Source organism: Sander lucioperca, chromosome 13 (assembly GCF_008315115.2).
Source record: "Sander lucioperca isolate FBNREF2018 chromosome 13, SLUC_FBN_1.2, whole genome shotgun sequence".
Taxonomy (NCBI): domain Eukaryota; kingdom Metazoa; phylum Chordata; class Actinopteri; order Perciformes; family Percidae; genus Sander; species Sander lucioperca.
The window spans coordinates 18,073,911-18,096,560 of NC_050185.1; the positions used below are offsets into that span (position 1 = coordinate 18,073,911).

At 40.2% G+C, this 22,650-nt stretch overlaps 1 protein-coding gene and 1 long non-coding RNA gene across 2 annotated transcripts; one reads left to right on the plus strand and one right to left on the minus strand.

The window, feature by feature from the left end:
• Positions 1–1,107: 1,107 nt before the first annotated feature.
• LOC116037002 (lissencephaly-1 homolog B) lies at positions 1,108–21,887 on the minus strand. Its single transcript, XM_031280726.2, has 11 exons — positions 21,672–21,887; positions 10,076–10,362; positions 7,801–7,885; positions 7,610–7,684; positions 7,176–7,382; positions 5,252–5,420; positions 4,815–4,917; positions 4,353–4,581; positions 2,882–2,983; positions 2,604–2,760; positions 1,108–2,400 (listed from the first exon to the last, which is right to left on the minus strand). The coding sequence occupies exons 2-11, from the start codon at positions 10,105–10,107 to the stop codon at positions 2,327–2,329; spliced, it is 1,233 nt and encodes a 410-aa protein (XP_031136586.1). The 5' UTR covers positions 10,108–10,362; positions 21,672–21,887; the 3' UTR covers positions 1,108–2,326.
• LOC118496606 lies at positions 6,885–11,077 on the plus strand. The gene is made up of 3 exons (XR_004899209.1): positions 6,885–6,895; positions 10,457–10,462; positions 11,018–11,077. It is a non-coding gene; the product is annotated as an uncharacterized LOC118496606 (long non-coding RNA).
• Positions 21,888–22,650: the final 763 nt, after the last annotated feature.

The following is a 22,650-nucleotide window of genomic DNA, read 5'->3' on the forward strand; positions in this document are numbered from 1 at the left end:
GCTTCTTCTTCCCCCTTTAATGTCTGCGCAAGGGGAAAGTGTGTGCAAGTCATGAGAGTGGTGGCGGGCGGATGTAGGCCAATGTTTCTACTTCAGTGCCTCTGTTGAGAAACATGAGTTTCAGACTAAGACATGTTTATTATCTTTTTTCTTTTCATTAAATGCCACGAAGCCACTTCTCACTTCTCTGCACACACATCTAGCTCACCAGTTTTAGTCCATACTCTGTTCCCATTGTCAGTGCCGTTTTACATAAACCTTGTGCTGTAATAACTTCTCTTTTTGGCATCTGCATCCTTTTTTACTCCACCACTCCCCATTTCTCCACCCTCAGACCTGCAGGACAGAGCAAGGTGTGGTGCTTGCACACTTGCCATCCTGGCAACTGTTGCCAGGATACCGCAGAGCACAGAGAAGGAGCTATTGCTGTGTGGGTGAGTGAGCAGGTGTGTGTACGAGTGCAGAAGTAGGCTGGGGTACCGTACATAATTGATAAGGGGGCCTGAACTGTCTCTGTTGCCTACTGATGTCTTTGCCTCTCCAGTCTGAGCTTGCAATGTAAGTAACTGGGTTGTACCTGAGGAATAATGTCAAAACGTATTATACTACACTGTTTACATCACACTTAACATCTTCAACCACATCCTCCCCATCTCATCATTCATTTAAAAAAATACTACTAGGACCGATTTGTTCTTCCTTTATCTGAATCAATAACAGCAATGAGTCAGCTTCTGACCCTTGCTCAGATGGAAGCTACCTAAAGATGCTTAGAGGCCACAGTGTAACACCAGACCAACATCTGTGCACCACAGCCAGATAGTTATACATAAATAATATTTGCTGTCTAGAGCAGCAGTTTTCCAGTTTTTGTCTAGTGACCTATTTCTTTCTAAATGCTTGAATGAAAACTTGAATGAGATAGACTGTGGTCACAGCTGCCCTTGCAAGCACTGGTACATTTAATGTATTTAATGTGGGATGAACTGACAGGTGTGCTGCAGTATCTGACCTCACTATGAAGTTTTTTGCCGGTCAATTGCGTCTGACAGAAGGGTTCCTTCATGTAATTTCACATCCTTTCCTCAAAGAAAGCATACAAATAGATAACTTATATTTACAGAATTTTATTTCATTATGTTGCAAACAATAACATCCAGATATATTGATACACAACTTTTACTGTGCGTGTATGTGCATTTGTGAGTGTATGTGTATGTGTGTGTAAAGAGCAGTGAGACAACAGAAAGCAGAATGAAAATCCCGTGCGAGGGAGCCCTCAATGGGTTAACAAGGCAGAGATAGAGAGCAAGAGGGCACTAGGCGATTCTCTGGGGCGACATACACACACACACAAACCTCATAAAAGGTGAGCAGAATTTTTCCTCTGTAAACACACACTTTTGCTATGGGGCGTGTGCCTATGCTCTCAGCAGCTTAGGGATCATTAAGGTCCTGTGAGTTTCTACTAGAAAGCAGGTTTGTTAAAAGAGATGAAGTAGTATAAATGAACACAGTGGGTGAGAAGCTTTGCCTCCTCTCTCTCCTCTAACAATCAGAGCAGAGACAGTGGAGAGATTCTCCTGTCATAATATACAAACACACACACACTCACACAATGTATACACACATGTGCACGTGCACTCGACCACAGAACCTCATGTGATTCAACTAGGGAGCTGCATCCTGCTTAATTATTTCTTCCACTTGTTAGCTTCCACTAATTTTCTTTCTTTTATGCTTACTTTCCTCACACCTTCTCTATCACCATCAACGCAGTGACAGACCACAAAAACGGAAGCATGGAGTAAAACAAAACAAAACAAAACCTAAACCCCATCAACAAGGGTTGCCATTGGTCAGTTAACTGGAATCCACCTGTGCCAGCACACAAGGATATTTACCCTTTGATCTGACAGGAAGTCATGACAACAGTATGCAAATTCGGCAAACAGTATACAATTTTTTGTTTGATTCACCATGCAAGGAATACTTCTTAGCTTTTGAGTGTGTTTATGTGTCAGAGATTGCGTGACATTTATTAAGCGTACCCTACATCCAGAATAATTTACATAAAAGGACAATAGTCATCTTAATAGGGCTGGACCGATGTAGGGGAGGAGGGAAGGAGAGGGGAGTGGACGGGGAGAAGGTAAAGCGCCATGGTCAACTATGGTTTGGAGTGGGAGAGGTGAAGGGCTGGGTGTCAGGACAGAAAGAGTGAATAGGGCTGGGGTGCAGGATAGGGTGGGGCATTAGGACTGCTTTTGGAGTTTTGGGTGGGTGAGGCGGGGGGTGGGGGGGGTTGGAAGAGATGGAGACAGTCTTAGCGGCACTCCCAGACTTTGACTGTCTGATCGACACTGCCTGTCACCACGTAGGGAGCAGTCTTGTGGAAATCTGCAAGAGAGGTAAACATTTGTTCAGGTACGCTGCATTAAACATAAACTCTATAATTTAAACAAGTTCACCACAAGGCTGAAATAAGTTTAATGCGATGTACAGAGTGAGCATTTGAGCTTGTATTTAGGTTCTGTATTTTTTACAGGTTCATTGCAGGTTAATGGTAGACTTTATTAATCACATTAATTACAGTGTCTTACCCAGAGAGGTAACAAAGTGTTCATGGGCACACAGGGTCTTCATGCAGCGTTTGTTCTTGTAGTCCCAGATCCTAATGGTTTTGTCATCAGCACAGCTCACTATGAATCTTCCTCCAGGATGAACCAATACTCCGCGCACCCAGTTGTCATGTCCCACCTGAAGAGACAAGGCTGATTACCCACCACTACCCTCATTTATAAGCAGTAACACTGAGACAGTGTTATATCATATATGATGTATACACTGAGACAATCAAGTCATCACTTAAACTACTCACCAGAGTCATAAGGCAGATACCAATGCTGACGTCCCACATCTTAATTGTTTTATCTCTGGATCCGGAGAGGAGGAAGGGGCCAGGTTTTCCACTCTTCTTGCTCTGCAAAACAGAGACACAGGGAAGATGTAAGAAACTGTGATTGGCGACATGAAAGACAATACTACAGTTTGTTATCAAAAAGATGCTTCTTAGGTATAAAGAGGTAATTTTCAGTGTTTCCCATACATAGGTTCTAGTTGGGCGCCCTGCCCAGGTAGATTGAGACTTACCCAGGTAGATAAAATCTGAATTACATTTTTTTCCCCAATCAGCGATGTATTTATATTTTTATTTTTTTACAGCGCACACAGTCCAGTGGCCTCCAGTCCCTCCCCCTCTCGAAGTCTTGCGCTGCGTGCCTGACAGCGTCAACGCTTCACTTCAGCCTGAGAGCTGGTTAGCAGTAGCATGCTGCCAGTGGTCTTGCTGTGGGATCAACTGTAGAAACTAATCAAGCCGTATAAACTGTATCATCTTTTAGTCTCATTTGTTTAAAATGTAAAATGTTTAATTTAAACAGTTATTTTTTTCAAAATTATCAGTTAATGTTATGTAGTCAATGTTTTCAATAAATAGTTCATAAACCTTCGTTTGACTAGTTTATTACTGGACCCAGCCATCGCGCTACCAGTCGCCACAGCCTGTGCCACCCACCACCACAAGTAAATTCTCAACCTGTGGGAAACACCGGGGCAATGTCAGTCGGTCCACATGAATTCCCTGACTTTTCATGGGGCACCAACATCAGGTCAAATACTTTGCTTAATGACTAAATACTAATTACTAAAAACTAATGATATTCACATCAGCCTCAGCTGTACTTTGTTCTGTGCTAATTAGCAAATGTTAGCAGGCTACCACACTAAACAAAGATTGTGAATATGGTAAACATACCTGCTCAACCACATGTTAGCATTTTCATAGTGAGCATGTTTGCATGCTGTTTGCATTTAGCTCAGCACCGTTGTGCCCAAGTACAGCCTCACAGAGCCACTAGCATGTATGTAGACTGGGCTATAAACATAGATGCAGAAATGTAAATGCCATGTTTTTAAAAACCTGACAAGACAAGATAAATATAAGTGTGGTGAACTCTTCAAACATTTGATGTGAAAACCTCACCAACTGCTGTAATCTGCTGAGCCAAGTCTGAAAGACCCTGATGGCATCTAATCTTTTCTGATAAACTAAATTACCAACTGACCATCTAGGTGACCATCTTCACAAAAACCTCTTCACTTATAATAGTGCTTCTTCTGTTTTATGTTTTATTTAATAAAAGTGCATTAATATGCTATGAGACATCAACATCAACAACATTTCTTCCCTGCACATGCTATAAACAATTGTGGTAAACCCTCCTTTAAACTAAACATACACAAACATCGGTCTGTAGGTAAATGTCAGATCCTGCAGCAGCTGTACATACCTCTGAGCCTGTGGCCTCCAGGATGGTGGGGTGAGCAGTGTCAGGGGCCCAGGCGATACACTCGACCACATGTTCATGCTCCCGCAACTCAGCTTTGCACTCCTTTGAGGCGACCACCCAGACACGCACCGTCTGGTCGTTGGAGCAGCTGGCGATCAACGAGCCGTCCTGGTTGGGACGCACCATCCTCACCCACTCCCTGTGGCCTGTAAATGTTTTCACACAGTACCTGTAGATGGAAATATTGTAAGTTAAGTTATGACAGAGCAGCTTTTAGCTTAAATTAATCATGAACTAACACAATATTACCAGGGATAAAATTAAGACCATGGGAAGGAAGATATGGAAATTAGGATACGGGAAATAAAGAAGAAACATGCTAAAAGTGTAAAATTACATGAATCTAAGTCTCTATAAGAACTTGTGGTAGTGAGAGTTGAAACAAGGCTCCCCCTCACTTACCCAGTGGCAACCTCCCACATCTTGATGGTCTTGTCTCTGGAGGCAGACACTATGTGATCACCATTTGGCATGATGGCTACAGACGACACATTGTGATCGTGGCCTGGACGACACAGTCAAGAGTTTAGTTGTGCAACTGGTCCAAGTTCATCTCAATACTTAAACCACCAAGCAGATATGCCCAAAGTCAGTGTCCAAAACATTTGAGATTTTTTAAATAAAGCTAACCCTTCATTAGAAAAAGACTGTTTCAGTCAAAGTGTTCAGTTTTAAATCAGAAAAGTCATTCATACTCATTTCTAGTGAACTGTAGCGAAATAGATATTTCCCCCATTTTATTGTGAATCCTCATATGAAGAGGATTTGTGTATTAGCTACATTACTTTTACAGGTGCTCCTGTGCTGTAACTATCATTATTTCTGTAAATATCTCTTACCATGCATTGTTCGGATGCACTCAAACCCCTGAAAGTCCCAAAGTTTGATGCTCATGTCAGCTGAACATGAAGCCAGCAGCTTTCCCGTCTGGTCAAAGGAGATGTCCTGCACAGAGTCTGTGTGGCCCTTTAGGGTTCGCTCAAAGTCCCCTGCCTCATAGTCCCACACCTAAAATCACAGACACAGACAGCGATAGTCAGTCAGGACAGGGAGGCACTTCAGTCTGACCCAATTATCAGAGAGATGTATCTCTTACCTAAAAATCAAATGTGACTATGACATTGTTGATTTTGGTCAATTTAAGTCTAGTGGCCTAACAGCAAACATTGCTATATTGACATAGGTAACTGATTGTCAGTCCCATGTCAAGTCATGGAAAGTCAGTGATGAAACGAGTTTTTCATGGCTGTTAAATCAGATGACAAATATGTTCCGCATTCAACAGGCAGGATGGGGTGCAGGTTATAGTTTTTTGACAATGAAGACATGAAGGTTAAACTGTTTAAACACAGTTTAAATGGTTGAGAATATCCTTTCAGCTAAAATCACGTTATATAAATGTGCTGACAGAGTTTATTTAACCAAAAAAAAGGACGAAAAGGAAAAAAGAAGGCTGAGTTAAAAGAGAAACTGATTTGCATGTTTCCCAAGGTGCTGAGCTCTGGAAGCCTCTGACAACACGAGCATCAGCCCATCTCCCAATAGATGAGCAGTGACAAAGCAGAAAAAAGAAACAGTGAAGAAGGGAGGGAAGCAGGGAGGGAGGAGGCGGGGGGATAAAAGGGTGAGGATAAAAAGGGTTAACAGCCTCAGATCTGCAGTACAGCTTTGATCTGAAGGGTCAGAGCAGCAGAGGCTATGTTGTGGTGTGCTGAAAACGCTCAATGATTTTTCTTATAAATGCTGCTGCACACAGCCATCACTTCAATATTCCTACTAGAGACACATGTTCAAAGCAGTGCTCTCCTTAGAAATTAGAAATCTCAAAGATATTACATTATGTGAACATAAGAAAAGCAAAAGGAGTCTTAACAGTTCCAGAGAGTACACAGGGGACTTCTTGATGGACAAATTGATGTATAATACATCGGTGTGATAATGCTGTTAATTCTTGACATTGATAGATGTAAAATATTTATATATAATATTTGTTTATAGGGCACTACTGCAGTAGGTGAAGATTGTGCTGTCCCCTTAGATTTCTTAAACGTTGACTTTTTTTCTCATAATTATCAATGTAATATATCAATACCATTTCTCTGAGTATACTGTGACTGTGATACATTTGTAGAGAGTTGCCAGTTGTACTGCAGGTACACCAACACAATCTAATATAACCGCCCCACAATTAACCCCAGTTTTTGTTGAAACTGCGTCAAAAGGTATTTATCATTCTAGAGGCTGTAGTGATGGGAACTGTATTAATCAGACTGGCCCACACGAACGTGTGCATGCTAGAAATAGGGCCGATGCCTATTTTTCAAGTGACATGCAAGCGTGTTGGAAGCGTTTCCATTCAAAATAGAATAGGAAAAGATGTTTATTTGTCATTTTGACACGAATACATTTCATAAATGACATTTTGATGTTTGAAAGTCTCTAGGTTTTGACATAAATGCAGATATAAATGTAATTTAAAAAATGTATTATAAATAATTATTGATTTTCAAATATTGCACCTGTCAATACAGAACGAAATATTCTGTAGCCTATTTTGCCGTCAATACTGCCAATGTTGTCTTTGCTGTAATCAAATCAGTATATATTTATCAATCAAAACGCCACGCAGCCGCCACGCAACTGACACGCAACAGAAACGCCACACTCACGCCACACATCCAGTGTGTAGCTGGCGTTAGATGTAGCTAGCTGTACCTTTTATACTGGCAGCTTAGAGTGTAAACGCTGTTCATAAACACACACCTTGATGGTAGCATCCTCGGAGGCTGTGACCATGACAGAGAAGACAGGGTGGAATATGACACGTGTGACCGGAGCGCGGTGCCCGCTCAGGGCGTATCTCTCTGGGGGACGGGGGATCCACTCCTTGGGGTCTCTCTTCTGACCCACAGGTCCTCCATGTGTCATCTCCTCCTTTGCCTCATTCAACTTGGACTCCAACTCCATCACCTGAGGCCGAGGGGCGAGTCAAGGAGAAGAGGAGTCAGAAGACAGGTAACAATTTTATATTACCATGCTGTCCATCTGTTGGTTTAGATTTAAGGTTAATGTTTTAGACTAAATTTTTTTTAAAGTTTTTTGTATTTACATTTTTTTCTAGTTAGGTGTAGAGCATTTTTCAAACTTCTCTGGCAAATTCAAAATACACTATGTGCTAGTACACAAATATTCCTTACCTTCTTCTGTAATCTGATGACTGAAGTCCATTTCTTTTCCAAAAGCCCTGCATACTTTTTATCTACCTCTTCATTCTATGAATGAGAAAAGACAAGACACTGAGAAAGGGATCCACATTCTTCATAGTAAAAATTAATGTACACTACATTTCTTTCATTTGTGTGACATTTTGGGACCGGTCTCTCCTTACCATATCTATCTCGGCCTCCTTCTTGAAGGTGGAATATGCCTCCTCATATCCATTGGAACGGAGATAGTCAGCTATAGCCCGGTTTCTGTGAAAAAGTGGAATAAAATAGCTTTTTTGATTCCAGGTGTTAACTTGTCATAAATCACAAATTTACATTACATGTCATTTAGCTGACGCTTTTATCTAAAGCGACTTACAATTGCTATATATATATATATATACATATATATCTCAGAGGTCGCACGCCTCTGGAGCAACTAGGGGTTAAGTGTCTTGCTCAGGGACACATTGGTTGATGTATCGCAGGGGGAATCAAACCCTGGTCTCCCACACCAAAGGCACGTGTCATATCCACTGCGCCATCACCACCCATATAATAACAATTTAGGCCTCAGAGATGCCCTTGGATAATCCTAAATGGTCAGTATGGATGCAATTTTATTTGATTATGCACAAAATTGTGCTAAATGAATTGCATGTCAATTAAGTCAAAGTTATGTTGTCATTAATTAATTATTAGCTCCACCACAAGAAATTATCCTTAAAAGAGAGGAGGCCACACCCTGTCTAACGAGATGGAAGGGATTGAAGTTTCACAGTTCTACCTACCTACTAGTAAGTGCCATAAGAAATTACAATTCTTCAGTGAAGAAAACAAAATGTAAGGACCGAATCACTGGGAAACTGTTTTGTGCTGCTATTGAAACCAGACTCGCCACAAAAAGAGAACACCGAGTAAGGACAACAAGTACAGGGGCGATAACAGGCGCATAATAACTCAACTTTAAACATGTATAGGCTCGCACACATATATACAGATGTACGCACACATTATATAAATGAGTGGGACAGCTCTTTTATGAGATGATGGGTGAATATTTTATGAGTGATGGTGCTAAATTTAGGCTGCAGCTTCTGGCTCACTTTGAATGGCTGATAATTGTAACCCTAGGAGCCGCTTTCTGACCAAGTAGTTACAGGAACGTAGTTATAGGAACAGTCCGCTTCTAAACAGTTCTACTAACTACTCTTCCCCAAAACCGGTTTTTCCATTTGCATTCGCACTGGCTAAGTGGCCATAGGAACTGGTAGGAGGGGTAAGGGAGTGACGCAAGCACGGCAACGGTCTTTATAGCGTCGTCACTTGACTTTAGCGCCACATATAACAACAAACCAGCATGGAGGAGGCCATCGGAATGTTCCTGTTGTGCCTTGCCGGGATCCTCATAACGGAGTTCGAACAGCGGCGTTTACAGACTAGGCTAGGAAGAAGATAGAAGAGCAGAGTGCAACAGGCAAACGAAACGACGGGTAAGTTTAACTAGCACTAACAATTAGCTGGTTGAATGCGTGAGGTTTGTCTTATGAGTTAGCATACATAGGAGAATTGCAACAGACAGTGAAGAATATGTACTGTTTGTGTTTCAGATGTTGCTAGGTCACTAAGGGTTCCTATGTGGAAAAGGGAAAAGAAAAAAGACCCTGTCCTGAAATAGGAGCTGAAAGAGTTACAGGAACTGAGGTCAGAGGAACTTAATAATCCCCAAATTGGTCAAGTTGGAACACGGAGAAAAAAAGGGTTCTAGGAACTGCAAAAATCCATCTGATCAGAAAGGGACTCCGGATACCACTGTCATTGTCTTTGTTAATAGTCTTTGAACATTGGGCCATCATTGGCAGAAACAAATCCTTTTTTAAACTCATCAGAACATAAATAACCAGATTTTCTTGACCAATAAAGGTTACACCATGATGATAAGATAGAATATCTGCTGTTTTGTGCTGTCTGGACTGGGATGAATTGAACTGGGGTGCATATCGTATGATCAGCCAGGCACAGAGCTGCTCACATAAGTTCCTCCTCCTCCCCCATCCCCCTCACTTCTTTGCCCCTGCCATGCGGGTTATGAAATATTCACTAAGTAGCTATCAAATGAAGCACAGTGAAGCTTACATCTCTTCACATTTTCTTAATGATTACACATTCTTGTAAATGTATGCACTTTCTCACAACATCTGCATTAACCTCTTCTGGATGACTAAGCCCAAACAACTAAACATATTCCACTGCTTTCTATCAATAGAGGGAAACATGCAACGTACAGCTGTGCTTGTGGTCAAACTTCGAGGTATTGCTTAAAAGCCTACATGTGACACACTTTAATGCAAGTACACCTCTTGGTGAGCACTAGATGTGCCTACATGTCTGTTCTTGTTTGCATGTGTAATGAGCCCGTACCCGTACACACACACACACACACACACACACACTCACAGTTCATCTCTTTGTCTCTGTGACAGCACCATGGTGGCTGCTGTTCTCTCCCTCTTGGGGGAGGTAAGGGTGAGGTGATGTGCTGGGGGTGTCTGGCTGGGAAGTGTGTGGTGGGGAGCTGTTCGATCCCTCAGTGATGTTCTTCCTTCAGAGACTCGGAGTTGGCGAAAAGAGTGCCACGCAGAGGGAGGTGAACTGAAGTTACTGCTGTCAATCAACTGTCGACACAAGGCTCCACGAGTATTCACTGGCCCAAATCTTACTTACTAATCAGACGTGGCCATCACCTGATGAAGAAAGAAAGGACAAGTGGGTAAAACAAACTTATAGCCAGTAAATGAAGAAATAAAAAAATGCATATATATTCTAGGATTGACAGAGAAATTAGTAAGTATAATCGGTTTACAGCTACTTGTATAACTACATTACAAAACAAATTATTTAAAAATATATGTTGTTCACAAGAAGTTATAAAAAAAAAAAAACCTTAAGCACAGTTGAAGTTGTATTTAAGTTTTGGGTGAATAAAGCAGAGAGGCAAGAAAGTAGGAAAGCACATCAACATTTAAATAAACACCATTGCTGGGAAGTGGGGAAAATTGTACTGATACAAATATTTCCTACAATACTTTATTACATTAGATCAATTTTCCAAGTATATTGAGAACAAATATTTATCGTACAACTTAAGACTGTACTAGCAGCAACTATCTTCCTTTTGCGCACCTGATCTGAACCTCTGGATGTTGCATTAGCAAAGGATCAGGTAGATCGGCTGATTCTTCCTACTAATTATTGTATCAAACATGTAATCTTCAGGCTTCATCAAGCGTGCCAGTGGTAAACGCTGGCTATGACTGTGGGAGTTTAAAACATTTTTTCTTGGTTATACTTATAATCTCAATTGTGGGACAATGTGGCCATCCCAATAGAAGAGCACAGATCAACGGCACACGCTGACAAATCAAAACACACCATTCAGTGATTGTGAAGCTAATAAGACTACTATATATTCACTTCATGAGCTTCAACTTTGCTGGCACCTGGGGCCACAATAGCCCTAAGCTGCTTAGTGGCTAGACCAGACAACCTAGTGTGTATATATATATATATATATATATATATATATATATATATATATATATATATATATATATATATATATATATGTGTGCGTGTGTGTGTGTGTGTGTGTGTTTCTAAGTGATAGAGACCACAAGTCCTCCATACAGCTGACAAAGTAAAGAAGGGACGGGACAGTGGCTAACAGGATTAACCCCCAACGCGGAGAGAGGACCTTGACAGCAAACCGTCCTGGTCTATATTATTGTCTGGTGCATTGTTCTTGTCCAGTTGCTGCTTCTAAAACACAAAATACTCTTTCAAGAAAAGAAAAAAATAACTGATTGCTGCTCAATTGGAAACTGGTTAAAACATTGAGATTGTTTTCTGCATATTTCTACTTTAAAGATGAAAGCCGCAGCAGACAACAAAACATTTACCCAGAGACGAGTCTGAAGTGTCCTAGAAAGAACTCCTCTTTCCTGCCTGCAAACATGATAGGTGCTCTGAGCGCACAGGACAGAGCTCATCATTTTAACTGAACAGCATTCTCAGCCTGGTTCAAAAATAGCCATTTGACCAAACAGACCAACCTCCAAAAGTATTACGTAACCAAGACAATCTTGGTAGCTTCTGCACCTGCCTGAGAGACTGCTGAGCATCCCCAGCAACTGTATTTGAGAGAAACGTTTTAAAGGAACGCATAGATAAACAAGTGACAATATGAGGCCTGGCTTCAGTCAGTAAAAAAGTATTTAAGTTTTGTTATCTCATTGAAAGGCAAATGTACAGTTATCTAGGCTGTACAGTTATCTAGGCTGTAACAGTGAGAACACTGTCAGAGTCATAAATCAAGAGGGCGGTTCATTTACAACCTGTGTAATCATCTGAACATAGTCCATTTCTCCGAAAATGTAACGACTGCATTGAATGAATTTGCACACTGATTCAACCAAAGGAAGAGGAAAGCCAAACAGCTTGCAAAGTTATCATACACTATGCACGTGTTCATGTGTGGACACTACCTGTGGTCAGTTTCTGGTGATAAATAAACAAGTATTTTGCCATAAGACTTCAACCAAGATAAGCTTTATTATTTCAGTAAGAAGTCACAAATTTCACCTTTTTGTCACACAAGAAGAAGCCTTTTTCACATTACAGATTAGGTGGTCAGGAGTTTGGCTTTGAAAGACGTCATGCAATCTTAAGAGTAGTGCAGAAACAGTTAGTTGATAGAAAAATAATTGCTTCTTTGCTACTTTTCTCTGTTTTATCAAATACCGTTGTCTTTTATCTTGTATATTTTTGATTGTAAAACAAAACAAGACATTCAATCACAGTCACCTGTGATGGCCAATTTTCACTCTTTTCTGGCATTTATTAGAGTAAGAAATTAATAGTGAAAAAAAATAACCAACAGTTTCAATCAATTAATCAGTAATAAAAAAAAATCATTAGTTGCAGCTCTAACTTGGATACAAAGAAACAGTTGGATCTTAAAACGGTCATGAAAATAACAGAGCACTTCTGTTTTAGTAGACAGTTAACAGATAACAAGCCAATGCTCAAAGAACCAGCCAAGTAATTAATAATTAGTCTGAAGGTTCCAATCCCAATGAGACTCCTTTATTAATGGGGATCTAGCAGAAGTCCGATTTTTAAATTGACCTAAATGTTGATTAAATATGTATTTGTCACACTGGAATAACCGTAGCCTTTTAAATTCAGCCCACCTTATTTTTCACGAGCTACCTGATACAAATACTGTATGTCCTGATATAAAGTAAAGTTATAAAATATGAAGCAGCTTACATCTTTTATATGATATGGATGAAGTTTCACTGCAAGAATGCAACTCCTCAAGTTGATGGGATGTGTAGGGCCCTATGATTTCCGTGATGCGGAAAACGCGGACAGAATCACGGAATCTACACATGAAAATGGAATTCTCGTATACACGCGGAATTGCACGGAATTTGCATATATTTTGTTGACATTTTACTTCCTTCTCATTTTTCAGTTTAAAACAAGCGTAGAAAGGTCTCTACCTAAACCGTGGCTAAATGGCATTGTTAAACATGTTGCCTAGTAACCATACGTCCTCACGTTCACATTGAGTTTGTTGCGTGGGGAAAAAAATGTCGAAGCGAGTGGCTCCTGATAAGCCAACGGTGGCAAAAAAATTAAGAAACTCTGAATTGACTGCTAAATACCGGGCTGAACAATACCCCAATGACTACTTTTGTAAGTTTTGTCAACATACTGTTGACTGGACCCGCAAGGACACATGTAACGACCATTTGAAATCAAAAGTTCATCTCAAGAACAAAGCTAAATCCACAGCGGGCAAATCCCTCCAGGTTACCATTGAGGCAACGACAAAATCAATAGATGCAAGGCGTGAGTTTGTGGAAGATTTTGTTGCAGTGTGTCTTGAAGCTGACATACCGCTTGAGAAAATGAATAAGATACGTCCGTTTCTTGTTAAACATTGCAAGCAGGGAGGCACGCTCCCGGAAAACGCCAGCAGCCTCAGGCAGACCCACCTGCCGCGGGTCTTTGACCAGCACGCGCAAAAAGTGCTGCAGGAGATCCGTGGAAAGAAAATCTTCGTTGTTGTCGACGAAACCTCCGACAACCGAGATCGCAGTGTCCTCAACATTGTTATAGGTGAGCATCCAATTAGCTTTTATTGTGATTTTTTTTGTAGATGGATAATACATTGTTCTGCTTACATGCAGGGGTCACTGATGATGATGGGTTAACACTGTACTTTATGGCTGTAATATGTCATTGTGTTGGCTTTCTGTCAGGCACACATTGTTTCAATGTTTCTGACTCCCTGCAGCATGGCTGCACTTAATCTTTAATTTAATATTCATCAATCCTACCTTGTAACTGTTAACTTCATGTAACTGTTATTTTTGGAGATTTGTTGAAGGTTTGGCTAAATTTTGTGTGCTTTGCTGAATATATTATATAACAGTTTAAATAAAAAAGCTGAATTGTGAGTTTGTGTTACTGAGTTTTTAAAGGTCAATACTGCTTAGAGGTGAAAAGAAAACAAGCAAATCCGAAAAATCCAAAAGGGCTAAAAATAAATCTGAAAAAACGGAATTTGAAAAAAAATAAAACTGATTTCATAGGGCCCTACATAGTGAGAGAAACAAAATGTCTCCCCTGTGATTTCTGACCACGGCAGGAAATCTGTAGCAGGAAAAGTTAACCCTCTCCTTGATTTGGATATAAATATGGAGAAGGAGAACCAGGAAATAAGTATGGGAAAATGCAACACTACCAAGCCACGGCCGAGCGACGTGTAGTTGCATTTTTCGAGAGGTGCACATCAGGCTACGGCGTAGGTCCGTGTCTCCACGTACTTAGCCACGGCGTAGATTTAACGCAGAAGCATAAATCACGCTTTTGCAGGCGGACTTACCACTCCACTGAAAATAAACAGTAGCGCGCAGATTCTAAATATTATAGTTCTGATGGTGAGTTATTAGGAAAAAACACTCCCTGATCATTCCTTCAACTGTCGATATACGATCTGATTGCCAATCAGCACAAGCCTAGGTGTTACAGATAGAGGCCGATTTTTGGCATTTTTTAACATAATCGGCATCGGCCAATATCCCAGTATATCAAGCCGATTAATAAGCAGGCGCATCTGCAGGCAGCCTAATGTTAAAAACATGAATAGGCAACATTTTTGACAGCGCGCCCAGACCAGCTGCCTCCAGCCCCTCCCCTCGTGAATTCTTGCGCAGTGTGTCTCGCACAGTCACTTCAGGTTCAGACGCTACCGTTAGCAGTAGCATGTTGCTGACCAGTGTTCTTGCCTTGGGATTAACTGTACTAATAAAACCGTACAAAACACCGCGGCCACACCGCTGTGAAAGCTCCCCGAATGTCATTTATCAGAGTCTGGTTGTTACCCCTGTCCGTGGCAGTCTCATCCACTCCTATAACGGAGCTAACAGAGCTAACCGCTAACGGAGCTAATCGTTGCTAACAGAGCCTTCAGTTCTTCGTGCCTGTATCCATTAACTGCATCTATGGACTCGAGCACGAATAAAACCCTTCATTTTATAAAAATTGGCTGGACGAGTTTTAAATTACAACTAAGAGTTGTTTGAATGACAGAAATGTGCTCAGATAAGATCCTAATGAGGTCAACAGGACATGTAGCCTAACAGTAGGGTCCCCAAAACACAGATTAAACACTTCAACAAATGAACAATGATCTAACAAACAAAGTGAACAAGAACTGACTTTAGATAGCCCTAGTCTTATGTGATTCAACAGGAGTTAGGAGGAAATAGTGTTGAGATTAATAATAACGTCACTTTCTGTGAAGCAGATTCGTATTCTCAGAAGTTTAATAAATGCTGATAAGTGCACTAAACTTTTTTCATTGAAAAGTTTATTTGACAAAGTTTATTTTCTTCTTACATGTTTTGTTTATTTAATATATTTTTCATACATTATTTATACAATATAGGCTACAGTATGTTTTTACATTATACATTTTTAATTGAAGTATACAAGTGTAGATTGGTGAAGTGTTCAATAAATGTTTTGTTGAGAAATTCTGTGTATATTAGTGTTACATTTTATCTTTCAAATAGAGGTTTAAAAACAAGCAAATATCGGCCAAAATAAATCGGCAGCATTAATCGGCCATCGGCTGACCCTGATTTCTAAAGATCGGCATCGGCCAGAGAAAAACCATATCGGTCGAACTCTAGTTACAGAGTGATGCTTCTTTACCTTATAAACTATCTTCAAAAATCTAAAACTACAGACAACAGTTTGCAGAGAACAGGCACACCCGACAAGTCAAGTCAAGTTTAATTTTGGCTTGACATCAACCTACTCATGGAATTAATAATAATCAGCAACTGTTGATATGACCTGCTGCCACCCGCCTTGTTTGTCACTGTAACTGGTGAAAAAACAACGATCTGCACCTGCTAACATAAGAAGTTACTTCCTGAATGGGTTGTCCATTGAGATAACAGCTTTGTCATTGTCTGACTTTAGCGAATCTGTGTACAGTATATGTATGTATTAAAGAGTATTATATTAAGAAATGGATATTGACAATCCAAGTATAAGAGTCTAACACCAGTGTCACCAAATCATGTTTCACTTTGAAACACTCTAAATTCCACTCTCGTATGGAGCAAAATGGTAGACTGAGGTGGACAAAGCAAGCAAGACACTGAACCCTTAATTGTTCCCGATGCAGCGCCATCGGTGTGTATATGTGTTCTATAGCTGATGAGCGGGTGGCTAAGCACATATCTAATACATATTTAATCAACATTAAGATGAATTGAAAAGTATCAAATATCCATGTGGTGGCCACTAAAAGGCTGGGCAGCATGACGACCACATTTAATTTACCTGCCACTGAAAACAGATGGAGCAGCTTCCCATCTCTCTTCATCCACTCATAATCACGATTCACAATGCAGATATAACAACTTCAATGCTTTTCCTGCTCTCTATATAAACTACCAAATGTCACCATACCATATATTCATGGTTTAAACTGGGAAACCTAGAAAGGGTTAACAGATGACCTAAATAAGCTCCCACTAGGCTACAATATCCGACTATGACATTATTCTTTTGACAATTATTATTCACTAATTATTATTAGCACAACACTGATCTGGGCTATGGTAACATAAGATGGACACTTAGTTAACAACAACTAACAATTATTTTAATTTTCAATCAATTGATTAGTCTATAAAATGTCACTGTGAAAACTGTCCATCACAGTTTCCTAATGCCCAAGGTGACATCTTCAAATGTCTTGTTTTGACCTAGTAACAGTCCAAAACCCAAATATATTTAACTGACAATAGATAGGCTATTGTAAACACACACAAAAAGCAGCAAATCCTCACACACTGGAGAAGCTGGAACCACACAATGCTTGTCATTCTTGTTTGATAATTTAGTTGAACAATCGATAAATTAAAATTGTTGCCGATTAATTTTCTGTCAATCAACAAATCGTTCTATGGTCACTAGGGTTGGGTACCGTTTGGATTTTTACGATTCCGATGCCAAACCGGTATACTTTTAAAACGATTCAGATTCCTAACCGATTCCTAAACCAATTCTTGAAAAACTGAAAAATGACATCAAAGAAAGGCTCTTTTATGGAGTTTTTTTAAAATTGAAAATTATTTAAATTTAACAATATATTAACGTTTTAAAGTACTTAAATATATAATAAGTTAACCTAAGTCACCTAATAATAATAATAATAATAATAATAATAATAATAATAATAATGTATGCTTTATTAATCCCACAAGGGGAAATTACAATACCTAACACATAAATACAATAATTTAACAAATAACAGTTACACTATTAACAAGTAAGAACTAAATAAATGTTGTTGAGTTGGTATGCCAACCAGCTTCAAACTTTAGCAGTTCTTTTGCAGAAAAATGACCATATTTGCCTTCTCTGGTGAGATACTAGGCCTACACCTCTCCTGACTTATGGCATGTCCTGCACAGGAGAAAACTCTCTCAGGTGGTGTCCAAGAGGCCTGGACACACAGGGAGGAGTTTGAAAGGGCAGACAATACCACCAGGCTACAGGGTCTTGTCCTGAACGATAGACTAGCAGAGCGTAATATGTTTACTAGCGATCACGTGCAGTGAATGGTTAATATGCCTTTATGTCCGTTTTGGTGAGCCCAGAGGCAAAATATGCCATTTAAAAAGTAGCCAACATTTACGATAGCTAGCTAACAGTAGGCTACAGAGAAAGTGTATATTTTTACGTCCGTTTCAGAGCATGTACAAAAAGCCGTCTATCAGCTGTGATTGTAGAGTGCACGTCGGGGGAATAGCGCGGACACGCGCTTCACACCGCGAGTCGCGAGCGGGCACGTGCGCCACTCGGCGTAAAAGGGAGAAAGAAAAAAAGAGTCTGCCGCTGTCCGGAGCAACAGAGGGAAAATATTTCAGTCGGAACCGAAATGATGAACCGAAGTTTGCGTTCTAATCCGGTCCGAATACTACCGTTTGCGTAGGAACCGGTTCCATAGTAGAACCGGGTTTCGGTACCCAACCCTAATGGTCACTTGTCATTTTATTTGATATGTTTTAAGAATGTATCAATTAAACATATACCATTTTTACATCATGATTACAGGTACAGTAAAGCCAGGAGGTATACATGTTCTGACTCCCTTTTATGAATGCATCATCAAGTCTCAAGTCAAAACTGCCTTAATGAATAAAACAATTGTTTCAATGTTATATTGAAAAGCAGGAGTGATTACCGAAAAAGCAGCACTGAATTTATTAGAGATGATCAATGTTAGTTAAATCTAATAGTGGTGTAACGGACCATAGTTGATCCGTGGGATCAACGCTCACGGTTCGGAATGCATGTGAACCGCGGATCAATTGCAAAGTTTAACCATAATAATAGTGTCTGAAATGCATCGTTACTGTTGCTGTAACTTAAAGTAAGCTGATAAATCTCTATGAAGGGTTGCCGTGAAAAGATACAGGCAACGAAATTTTCACTTCACGTGAACGGCGCATGTTAAAATCCAGTGCTTATATGGCGCCGGTGCCTTATCGAGCGGTATCTAACGCGGATTTCGGTGCCTCATTTCAGCGCCACTTAAATGTCTGCGCTGCTCTCTGATGCTCCGAAACCGACGTTAAGGGTACAGAAGAATCACTGCATTTCACGCTAGTAAACTAACATTACACTTGGCATTGGGTAACGTTAGCCTACCGTTAGCTAGTAGCTGGATTAAACATGGTTAAAATACTGACAGCTAAACAGTGTACAGTGTGTCTGTATTTCACTGTAGAGGATTCCTAGCCTGACAAGCCAGACCCACATCAAGATGTTGGGTCTGGGAGCTCACCATTGGCAGGGCTCAATCCAAGGGGTGGGATAAACGGTTGTCTTTCAAATTCCCTCTGCACTCACAGCCAAACAGAGCAACGCTACTTGATAGATTAAACCTTTGCCATATCCGGTCGGCAAAACTCCGAACACATCTTCCTTTTATATATGACTTCAGTGCTTAACTCCAAGTCTTCCAGGGTCGCGGCCAAAGCCAATTCGAAAGGCTGCTGTTCGCCAGCAGCCATCTTCTTTGTTTTCAAGTAGCAGGGAATTCACGCGGAACAGTCGCAACTCTGCTGTCCTTATGTTAAGCCCGCCCACCGACTCTATACACGATGTGATTGGCATGACCAGAATTTGGTTTTTCCAACTCGCAAGCCAACGGAGAGTTGCTAGACGACCCTGGCTGCAAATTACATTTGCTGCTGCTAGGGTGCGTCTAGATTTCTAGGCTAGAGGATTCCAACACCGGGACGTACAACAGTCTGCCGCTAAAGCTAAAAGAGACAAACTAGCACTTGGTCACTGCTATTGTCAACATCGTGGTGCATTCAAAGTTATTGTAAAATAACCTTTTCTCATCCGTTTGTCGTTTAACCGCAATTTACTGGGGAAAGAAGTAATTATTGTTGAAAGTTAATGTTATTACATTTTTAATAAATCATTTAAATTTCCCCTTTTATGTGCTGATCTGAAAATGTATCCGATCTGTGACTCAAAACCGTGATCCGGTCCGAACCGAGAGTTTTGTGATCCATTACACCCCTAAAATCAAAAAGGCAATGAAACCAGCCACATGCATTAATCCTGGTTGCATATGCAGCTTTCAGTCATCATGCTCTGTTTGTGTCAAGCTGTTGTACAATACCCCTCCTTATGGGTGACCTTCAGGCCAAACAGGTCCCTGTTGGCACAAACTGAACCACAAGGCAGTGTTTGATTACAAATCAAACATCAAGGCAAATCATTTCCCCCCTTTAACTGGCAGCCTACACTACTTCATTGCATGTCTCTTAATCAATGCAGGGTTTATTGTAATATTAGTATGCTGCCCTACAATAAAAACACTCACTCAGTTCCAAAGTTACTCAACCTTTATCAAAAACACACTCAGGTGTTTTCATTGTCAACAGTCCAATAGTCAAATGTGACAAGACCGTGAAATAATATTGAAACAACTCTGACAGGATGTCAAACCATAATACTTATATATCTTTTATTTTCATCTTAAGAAGTATTGTACTTTAATAAGTATATTTGTTCTCATACAAAGGAGAAAATAATAAGTGGGATTACAGGACGAAATGTAGCAGATTTTAAATATTTGTTGCACTTTTAACAACACCACCTTACTAAATTAAAAACATGTAATAGGTAAAACCTTTAGATACCAAATTACTTTGAAAACTTGAACCCACACCCTGACAGGTTCATAACCTATTCTACAGGCATAGACCCTCACATGTAATGCTATGCAATAGCAGCTACAGGACAATTATACTAGTTGTTTAATTAGGTAACGTTAGTGAAATTCAGCTCATGAGTTTTGTACGTCTCAAGTGAAATCTGTACAGCCTTGTTGATTATCAGTATTTCGTACTGATCCATTTTAAGTCTCCACCCTGACTGTGATTCCTCAAACCATAGTAGGGAGCTTGCAGTATGCGTGAAAAACCCATAACATTTTTAATAATAGGACTCGGTTCAAAATCTGGCTCGAGTGACGTCTTTCCAAGCTTCGATGGCCACAAGGGCAAAGTTGCAGCAATGGCTCAGCAACGCCCTTTCCAGCTAACGTTAGCTTAGCACGATAACGTAGACGTTCACTGGAGCTGTCAGTTTGAGCAGACTGGATTCATACTAACACACAGCCACCATAAGAAAATACACAAAGGGCGTTGGTCTAACGTTACGCCAAAAAGTAGCTAAACAACATAGTCCCTTGCTAAAAAATAAAATATTAGTTACGATTAAAGGGGAATGGGATATGTAGCTAGCTAGCTAACCCAAGTTTGATTTTAAGGGCTATTAGCTGTTATTCCCCAGTACAAGACAACAGTGGTTTAGCTAACTGTTATAGTATAACGTTATTCACACACACATTAGGAGCTTTCCACAACAAATATGGTCAACGTTTCAAATTCAAAATGTAGCATTTGATTTATGCATTTTATAGCAACATCAGAATATTTTCTGTAGAAAATATGGCAGCAAGCTGACAGCACCTAAGTTAGCTTAGCCGGCTAACGTACCACGTTAGCTCATCCCCACAGAACTTCCATAAATAGACGAGGCTAACGTTAGCCAAATGCTCAGCTAGGTTTCACAACAAGTGTCTCCATACAAATCACGCATTGACCGAGAAGCGCCGAACTGATATTAAGATGACAATCACATACAGCATAGTTGATTAATATCACCAGTGGATTATATTGACGTCAGTCTCTAGCTCGATGCTCTTGTGAATGCCAACTTTGCCACTTAGCTTAGCTTTCGGCCTCTCCGCCATTTTGAGATCGGATCGGGTAAGCGCAGAGACTGCAGGCAATTCGTCGTCAAAAAATAACAAGTCTTTCTAAGTGCCAAAACAAAAACGTAGACGAGTGTAAAAACACTAACTTACCCTCTGACAAATGTTCACTATCATATCCACTTGACTAGTCCAAGCATGCGATAGAAAACCCTGGTTTTGATGTGGTATTGTGACTTCTCACATCACCAAGCACGGTCGGTCAGATTTTTTCTCCTCTTTGGTACCACAGCATTCGCCCGGCCCCAGCTAACGGTCGCGTTTGGATATCGGCTGCGTGCACGTTGAGGTGAGCGGAGGCGCGCAGCGTGCACCTCTGTCGCTCTTGGTATTAAAGGGAAACACACGATATAGAAATTGGTCATGGTATTTTTATTGTTATGTAGCATTCTACAGCCAAGTTTACATTTGAATTGTAAATGAGATGCAGCAGAAGGACAGGCTGTAGTGAAGATGTCACTTAGAGGCAAATCATGCAGGTGCTCTATAGATAGTGAATAATGAAACAAATCCCAGGAAATAAAAACTATAATAATTGTACACTTACTATATGGATACATTTCAGAATAACTAAACAATTTGTAAGCCATGTATTGAAATAGCAGTTATTTTGGGTAATATCTCAAATAAAATTCACTAATATAACAGTCAGTTAGTAATTTGGTGCCAGTGGACTAACTCCACCAAGTTTCACTTGACACCAGTTCAAAGCGTAATGCTCTCATTTCCAGTTTATGGAGCCACTAATGTGACTTGTTCTTGTAGAATGAAGAAATACGATGCTCAGATGTTTATTTCCTTACAGTCACCTGGATAATAATGACATTAATGTGGATTAAATGATAATGGACATCTAATACACATCCAAGTGTAAGTGCACCTACTTGGAAATAAATTACGCACAAAAAGTAAGGAAATTTGTGTTTGGTAGATTATTTCTGTGTTGTAACAATGATTCTTGCCAATGAATTTTATATCATTGGAAAACCAGTTTATTTTCCTTTTAAATGGTGCCCCATTTGTAAGCAACATGCATTTGTGGGATGAGCAGCAGAGCTGAGTATGTGGGTTG

Bases quoted from the DNA above. Each gene is read 5' to 3' on its own strand.
- LOC116037002 (XM_031280726.2), bottom strand. From the start codon at position 10,107: ATGGTGCTGTCACAGAGACAAAGAGATGAACT. The intron at 4,582-4,814 runs GTAAGTGAGGGG...TTCCATCTACAG, and splicing joins ATGTGGGAGGTTGCCACTGG to GTACTGTGTGAAAACATTTA. The intron at 2,401-2,603 runs GTAAGACACTGT...CCTCTCTTGCAG, and splicing joins ACACTTTGTTACCTCTCTGG to ATTTCCACAAGACTGCTCCC.